The sequence below is a fragment of the Oryx dammah genome, unplaced genomic scaffold (genome assembly GCF_014754425.2).
Source record: "Oryx dammah isolate SB20612 unplaced genomic scaffold, SCBI_Odam_1.1 HiC_scaffold_12, whole genome shotgun sequence".
Lineage (NCBI taxonomy): Eukaryota > Metazoa > Chordata > Mammalia > Artiodactyla > Bovidae > Oryx > Oryx dammah.
Window position 1 is genome coordinate 584,236 of NW_024070196.1, and position 8,957 is coordinate 593,192.

At 35.1% G+C, this 8,957-nt stretch overlaps 1 protein-coding gene across 2 annotated transcripts in view; it reads left to right on the forward strand.

Moving 5' to 3' along the window:
* The window catches only part of KLHL2 (kelch like family member 2), a 168,376-nt gene extending 160,545 nt beyond the window's left edge, over nt 1-7,831 (forward strand). For both annotated transcript variants that reach the window (XM_040251321.1, XM_040251322.1), the window contains 6 exons: nt 285-482; nt 876-977; nt 2,508-2,636; nt 3,260-3,400; nt 5,231-5,374; nt 6,708-7,831. In XM_040251321.1, coding sequence (XP_040107255.1) covers nt 285-482; nt 876-977; nt 2,508-2,636; nt 3,260-3,400; nt 5,231-5,374; nt 6,708-6,736 — 743 coding nt within the window. In that variant the 3' untranslated portion in view covers nt 6,737-7,831. The remainder of the gene's footprint in view (nt 1-284; nt 483-875; nt 978-2,507; nt 2,637-3,259; nt 3,401-5,230; nt 5,375-6,707) is intronic.
* Nucleotides 7,832-8,957: the final 1,126 nt, after the last annotated feature.

Here is an 8,957-nt window from a genome sequence, read left to right on the forward strand (position 1 = left end):
AATCTAGCTGTTCTGTATTCTCACTAACGAATAGTGTTTCTTAGGACCTATTCAGCCAAGCTTCTCCTTAGGGGAACTTAAAATCTGACAACAGTTTTAGACTGTTTGGAATGCAGTCTTTAGGTGGTGGCGGTTTTCTTGCCTGGAGAATCCCAGGGATGGGGGAGCTTGGTGGGCCAGCCGTCCATGGGGCCGCACAGAGTCGGACACAACTGAAGTGACTTGGCGACGGCAGCAGCAGTTGGGTTGCACACTCACTATTAACTGCTGTATTTCTTTTGCAGGGATGGTTTACATGGCTGGACTTGTTTTTGCTGTTGGTGGCTTTAATGGTTCCTTGAGGGTCCGCACTGTGGATTCTTATGACCCTGTGAAAGATCAGTGGACCAGCGTTGCTAACATGCGAGACCGGAGAAGCACTCTGGGGGCTGCTGTGTTGAATGGACTGTTATATGCGGTGGGAGGCTTTGACGGGAGTACAGGCAATTTTCTTTCATCTTTTCTAAATTACTGTTAGAAATTAACATAGCAATCATATTTATGGAACAAGGCCTGGCATAATTAGGAGTCAGTTGAGTGTTTTACTAGGTATTATAAATATAAGTTTAAAATTTCCATCCAGAATGCCTTTAAATGGTGTTAAGAGTGCTGAGTATATGTTTTTCTCATGCTTCAGTATCAGTCATCTTCTCAAGTTTAAAGAGCCAGTGAATGTCAGTAGCTTGTATAGATGTTCTCTAGAAAAGAAATTATTTCTCTTCATCATATAATTGGACGTTAGCTCATTTTAAATACAAACAACTGAACTATTTCCCTAATGTATATATAAGGAACCTGAGGAGGAGATGAAGCACATTGTGCTTTGTTCATTACAGGGCTGTCCTCTGTGGAAGCATACAACATCAAGTCTAATGAGTGGTTCCACGTGGCTCCCATGAACACGAGGAGGAGCAGTGTGGGTGTCGGTGTTGTTGGAGGTGCGGGCAATCTTCTGGTGGTTAAGAGTGTTTCTTCCAGTAACCCAGACCCCAGTTTTCTAAATGAGCAAGCAAATGATTTTAAAAGGGAAACATACAGTGGTTATTATGAAGTGTTAGTCGTCCTTTTTTGCCTGCCCCCTGGCCCCTCTCTGTCCTCCCTCCCTCTTTTTCTAATTTCTTTGTATAACGTATATAAAATTATTAACTGATCTTAGTATACTCATTTGGAAAGCAAACCAGATGGCATGAATATGAAGTTTTACATCTAGAGAAGGGCTGTTTAACTTTTAAGTGATGGGTTGCTACAGTTATTTGTGTACATACTTGGTTCCCCCAAAGAATTAACACTGTAAGTATGAATTTTTTTTATTAATTGGGCAGATTTGTGGCTTCCCACCTACCTCTCCATGGTGGGTATAATTCTCTGCACTGACCTTTTTTTCAACCAGATTTATTGTATTTTAATTCACATACAATACATTTCACTCATGAAAATGTACAATTTGGTGTGCACCTGTCATAACAGTTAATTTTAGAACATTTTTATTACCCCCAAAGCAACCCTATTGCCCTCGGTTATCACCCACATCCTGCCAGCCCTTGGCAAACACTGCCCTACATTCCTGTCTCTGTATAAATTTTCTACTTATGGACATTTTCATAATAATGAAATTATAGAGAATGTTGTCCTTTTGCAGCTGGCTTCTTTGACTTGGCATAATGTTGAAGGTTCATTTGTGCTGTAGCATTTACCAAGGCAATGGCACCCCCCACTCCAGTGCTTGTGCCTGGAAAATCCCATGGATGGAGGAGCCTGGTGGGCTGCAGTCCATGGGGTCGCTAAGAATTGGACACGACTGAGCGACTTCACTTTCACTTTTCACTTTCATGCATTGGAGAAGGACGTGGCAACCCACTCCAGTGTTCTTGCCTGGAGAATCCCAGGGATGGGGGAGCCTGGTGGGCTGCCGTCTATGGGGTCACACAGTCGGACATGACTGAAGTGACTTAGCAGCAGCGGCAGCATTTCTTTTTATTAGCAAATAATATTTCATTGTATACTGTACTGACTCTTAATATTACTTTTTTAAAATGGCAACCCACTCCAGTATTCTTGCCTGGAAAATCCCATGGACAGAGGAGCTTGACGGGCTACAGTGTATGAGGTTGTAAGAGTCGGACACAACTGAGCACACACACACACATACAAGATAACTTTGCTATTTAATTTGGTTTTTCAGGATATTGTTCACTTAGCAATTAGTGTTATCCAAAGATATAATAAGTGTACTTTCTTTTGTCAGATTATTGATGAAAGTGTTAAATTAATATTATATATATTCTACAGATCTTTATAATGTGATTTGGTAACTCCACCTATCACCATTAGGCAAGATTTTAAATAGTTCATAAAAATCAGTAATACTTTAAAGGTCAACTCTGCTACCATGGAGGAAAATTCAACATTTCATCACTTGGAAAAATAGGTGTTTATGAATTTGACTTTCTTTGTGATTCCATGTTTAGGTCTGCTCTATGCTGTTGGGGGTTATGATGGAGCTTCACGTCAGTGTCTCAGCACAGTAGAATGCTACAGTGCCACGGCAAATGAGTGGACCTATATAGCGGAAATGAGCACTAGGCGGAGTGGAGCAGGTGAATAGGAACCTCATTCAGCAATTGAAACACAAAAATAATGCAAAAGAATTAAACAAGTGAAATAATGACATCTCTTTATATTATCAGAAAATATATACTAATTCTAGTGACACTGTTAAAATGTCTTTTGCATTATACAGGTGGAGTGGTAGGTAGATGCACTTAAATTCACTTTGTAAAATTTCTCATATGCTTCTTCTGTTTCACTTAATTATTCATATTGTTTGGCATTACTTTTAGGTTTTGTTTTTAGTGCTTATTGGAGAACTTGCTTAATAATCAACTCCCTTCATATCCATTTCTTACAAATTTAATACTCTTAATACTGATTTCCTTTTATCATGAAAGTTGTTTTCAAAAGGGTTATGTTATAAAGGACTTCCCTCTCTGTTTTCACCTACACATTATTTTTATTGTATTTGACAATAACAATAGTTCTTACTAAGATTCTCATTGTAATTATTTTCATTTCCATTTTCTATGTTGAATGCTTTTAATATTGATTTTTAACATGAATAATTTCAGAAGTTTTATTTACAAGTCATTTGAATAAACCCTAAAATGTTACAAATTTCCTGTCCCTTTTACTCTACTATAGGTTGGGTTTTTGTGTTTTATAGGTGTTGGTGTGTTAAACAACTTATTGTATGCTGTAGGGGGTCATGATGGCCCTTTAGTACGAAAAAGTGTTGAAGTGTATGATCCTGCCACCAACACATGGAGACAGGTTGCAGATATGAACATGTGCAGAAGAAATGCAGGTATCTGGCTAATTTAAGATTATGAAATTTGTATTGAATTGTATTCAGAGTTTTACTGGTATCACTGTGTATTTCCGTTGTTCTTCTACTGATCTGAGTTCCCAATAGATTTGCCCTGTAAAGGCAGAAACTCACAATGATCCTAGGCAGTAAATGCCAAGCGTGATGTGGGGCATGCGGTTTAATGTCATCCTTCCATCAGAGCTTACTTCTTGGTGATGACCATAAATACTAAGTTAGAAAAAGAACTCTATGTATTACTTGAATTCATTCTTTTGTACCACAGACATTTTTGAATGTCTGCCTGTATCATATTTTGGAGTTCAGTTTTCAGGGACTTTAGTCTAGTTAAGTAAATACTTATACCAGATTAAAAAGCTGGTTGTTTATCCGAATCTGGAGGGGAAGCCTAACGAAGGCAACCACAATTTAATACAGTTCAGGGTTTCTAGAGAATGGAAAAGCTAAAACAACAACAGCAATTTTAAGAAACCTGAGGTCTTCAAGACCAGGGAAGTACTACCTTAAAAAAAAAAATTCATGGAAGGGAAATAGAAATGGAAAATAGATTCAGGATAGCTAGATAGTCTTTTGGGGAAATGCTCATCTTCTTAAAAATGGCATTGTCTTCATGCCAGGTCCTATAATCCAAAATAAACCTGATGATTCTCAGAATCACTGGGTACCATTGATTGATGTTGCAAGATGCACCCTCCATCACCCCAGAAATGCTCTTCCTATTTCTCTTTACTTTAAATGGGATCACTAAGGAAGATAAGTATATGGGACTCCAAGAACTCACTCAGCAGAACAAAATATATAATTCACTTGACCTTGTACCTCATCCAATCAGTTGTACTAGGTGAAGTACTAAAGCTCTCTCAGCTATGGATAGTCCAAAACTAGTAAAACCCCACAAATCCAGGCCCCAGCACATGTGAAGTTAGAAAAGCATATGTGTTTGTGCTTCCTGGATTAGGAAATTTATTTGCAACAAGAGCAAGAAAGCTGAAAATAACTTTAAAAATCTATCAGTAAAAGACAAATGAATTACAACAGTATCATACATGAAATACTGTGCAGCCATTAAAAATAATATAAATCTGTATTTATTAACTTGAAGAAATATCCAGGTATATATTGTGTGGTGTGAGTGTGTAAAAAATAGTTTATGTAGCATGAGCTACTTTGGGGTTAAAAAAGAGTCTGAGAATATATGCATAGAAAAGAAACAAAATTTCAGTAATTGGGATTCTAAGTGGTATAAGATTAGTGGTGGTCTTCTCTTCTTTGTACTTTTCTATGGTTTTGTATTTTTCCAAAAAAAAAAAATAGTATTCTCATAATAATTAAATAAATAATATTGTTTTCCCTTTAAAGGAGATAAAATAATTAGCTAGTCAGTATAATAAAATTCAGAATCATTTTTACCTTCTACAAATATATATATATTTTTCTCTTTTTCCTTAATATTTCCTTAGAAGCTGACTTTGGGAGAATTACTAAACTTCTTTGACTTTTAAATTTTCTACTGTTCTTAATTAAGTGGGAAATAGTTTCTAGCCTATAAAGTAAGGTTATTGTGAAGATTAAATGAAATAATGCATATATAGAGCAACTGCTGTATAAGTAACTTGAGTAGAAGCTGACAGTTGATAATAGAGAAATTCCTCACATAAAGGAATTCTTTTCAGTTTTCCCCAACTTCTCTCCCTGCCTCTTACACAGAAGTAATTGTATCTGGATCACTTGACCAGACATGTTCAGAGCCATTTATAGTCACCCAAATTTTTAAAATAATTGTTTTCTCTCTGTTTAATATTTTTAAAGGAGTTTGTGCAGTTAATGGTCTGTTATACGTAGTTGGAGGGGATGATGGTTCCTGTAACTTGGCATCAGTAGAATATTATAACCCAACAACTGATAAATGGACAGTTGTATCATCTTGTATGAGCACAGGGAGAAGTTATGCAGGTAATGATTGTTCAGTTTTCTTGCAGTCTTCTATTATAATACAAAATCATTATGATTTTTCCATTAAGAATGTTTTTCTCATATAAGAAGAAAATCTTTTCTCAAAGTATATCTTCTTATTCTCAAGATAATTAATGTCAGATTATGTATATTCTAAAATAAGGTACTAGTATTCTTTTGTCGTTCTGTAGTCATTTGTATTCAAAATTACAAATATTTCCATTGTAGAAGGAAATTCACTATGTAGCAAGGCTTTAATTACTCAGATAACTTAAAGATATGGGGGCTTCCCCGATAGCTCACTGGGTAAAGAATCTGTCTGCAATGCAGGAAACACAGTTTTGATCCCTGGGTTGGGAAAATCCCCCTGGAGGAGGAAATGGCAAGCCACTTCAGTATTATTGTCTGAAAAATCCCATGGACAGAGGAGCCTGATAGGCTATAGTCCAGAGGGTTTCAAAGGGTCAAGACACAACTGAGCAACTCGTCACACATGCTAAAAGAAGTCTCCCTTGGCAGGGCTCCATATGATGGTAATATGGTGAGGCTACAGAGTAATTTTTTTTTTAAGCACAGCACTGATTGAATTATAAAATAATCATTTTGGTCCATTCTATTCATAAGAAAAATGGTAATACTCTTTTAATAATATGAATCTTTAAAAATGCTGCATATGAATTTTCTGATATCTATATTTATATTGCTTTAAATATTAGAATGTTTCAGTAACATTCTAATATTGATTTACTACTGGAGAAAAAAGAAATTTATACTAATTAACCATCACTGTTAAATGTATCATCCAAAACAACATGTAATAGACCTATATACAGTAAGCTTCCAGGATAGCATTCATCAAAATTATGTAAAATTTTTTAAAACAGCTTTAGTGAGATATAACTGACAGAGAATAAATAGCTTATATTTAAAGTATACAATTTTATTAGTTTTGACATATATATGAAACCATCACCACAATCAAGATAATGAATATTCATCACTCACAAGTTTCTTTGTATCCTTTTTAGTATTAGGTGGACCTTAGTATTTCTTGAGTAAAGTTGTTTTCCCTTCATTATATAACTGTGAAGAGCAAAAGATGAGTTCTGGATTAAATAGTCTGACATAGTTTTGGTACATAATTTTTAAACAAAGATTTCATTGTCATTTAGATTAAAATGATAGTAATATTAAAGTTTCTTAGAGATTTTGAAGCATCATGATCTGTTCAGTCCTTGTCACTTAAGTTATAATATAAAAAAATTCAAGATTTTCTCAGAGATACAGAATGCTTCCTGTGACTTCAGTTTTATTTCTTTGTTTCTTTATTCAGGGGTCACAGTTATTGATAAACCATTATGAGCCTAAAGGACATTTTTGGCACATTTACACGTGAGAAGCAGACTTCAACAAGTACTTCTGAAGTGACTGAGAGTCTAGCACTTCTCCACTTGTAGCTGCACGTTAAGTCTCTGCAGAGGATAAGATCATCTGCCTCTCTAGGCCTCAGATACTGAAGATTATTTTTGGTAGATGCACCGTGTAGGCTTTTTCTGCAGTGAGCAGCAGCTGACTGAATTTTAATAAGAAACTTGGATTGCAGTATTATTCTGTAGTCTTTGGACAACAGTTGCTTTCACAAACAGTAGTTATCAACCTTGAATAACTATGGATTATTTTGTGAAGGGGGATAAAGTAATATGTGTTCTTGTAAAATTGAATTTCATCTTTATTCCTTCTCCTGAAAAATCTGTATGCACAGGAACTGAAAATCTTTGAACAGGTATTAAATTCTGTGTAAGTATATAAACTAGTTGAGGGATAAAACCATTTGCTTTTATAAAATATGTTTGATTACATAAGTATAATAAATTGTATGCATATAAATGTGTGTCTATATGCTTTCCTTTAAATATGTTTGAAAAGATGTTTGCAACTTTATTATACTATTTATAATTGGCACAGTACTTTGAATTATGCCAGTACTACATTGTAAAACAGAGTTGTATTTTTTGATATTTAACAATGCTTAACACTTTAAAATGCCACTTCTGAGGAATGAACATGGTGTAACACACTTGAATACTTGTGTGATGCCAAACTTTTTAAAATAAAATATAAATTATGCTTATTTATTATTTTCTTTGGTTTAATATTGGTCATGTTTTGGTGTGAATTTCAAATTTTTTTTCTTAACACTTTGGCATGAACATTATTGCAGGTTTTTGATGAATATAATGAATGTATGGAATTCAACTGAATTTGCATGCTCTTAAGAATTTTTTCTGTGTGTATAAATTTAGCTGCTATTAACAGAAGAGAGAACTTTCTGTGAGTAGCCATATGCATTGATCAGATAGTTTTTCTGAGATCGTCAATTAATCTCACCTTAAAAATGACCAAAATATGTCTTTATTGAATTAACTTTGAATAAAAGTTTGTATATTATTTGTTTCACGTTGTCCTTGATTTTTATCTAGTTTGTTATTTAAAGAGTTGCCTGTTCACTTCTTGTATTCTTTTATAAAATTTGCATTTGCTACTTCATAAATCAGTATTTAAAATTTGTTGTCAAAGAAACATACAAGGCAAGTCAGTTAAGTCACTGAAAACTGTTCTCCAAGAAAAAGCTACCTTAATTAGCAAGGAAAACATCTCCCAAGGATTGGTAAAACTAAGTTTTCATAGTGTTCTCTCCCTAATATGGGCAGGACACAAGATAAAAGTAAAAGAAATAGCATAGAATCAAAAGGAAGTCAAAGAAAACATATCTACTCTGACACAACTGAGAAATAAATTGTGGTTTTGATACCAAATAGAAGGAATTGAGGAAATGGACATAGGGAAGTGGGGTGGATACCTGAGGTGCTGAACACAGGAGGAAGAGATGGGATGGGGTGATGGGATATGATGGCTGTTCCTCAGGGATTTAGAAGGTAGTAAGCCTGAGCTCTTGCCAGAATAGTCAATAAGAGGAGAGAACTATACCTGTGATGAAAGTTCTGTTTAGTTAATAGAGTTGCATTTAAACATAGAACCACCTTTATTACCAACTTAGTTGAATTTTCCATTGTAAGTGGAATTTAAATAATTAGGAAAAGCAAAAGCCTGTGCTCACCTTATGAAAATAAATTTCTGCATTAGTGTTGCTCCAAGCACATCCATAGTCAACAAACATGTTCAGGATCTAATGAACTTGGAACACAGTTAATAACTTCAGACAGTGGCACCAAAAAAAGAGTCATTATCTCTCCTGATCACTTCCAAACACTAATATTCCATGAATTAGTCAATTAATGATTTATATAAAAATTTTTAAACCTTAAAATATAATCTACTAGGTGACAAAGTTCTAAATACTTAGCATGTCGGATACCTCTTTATCTTTTCTCTAATTAAAGATTTAATAAGCTCTACAGTTCAGTCAGTTCAGTTCAGTCGCTCAGTCGTCTCCGACTCTTTGCGACCCCATGAATTGCAGCACGCCAGGCCTCCCTGTCCATCACCATCTCCCGGAGTTCACTCAGACTCACGTCCATCGAGTCCGTGATGCCATCCAGCCATCTCATCATCGGACGTCCCC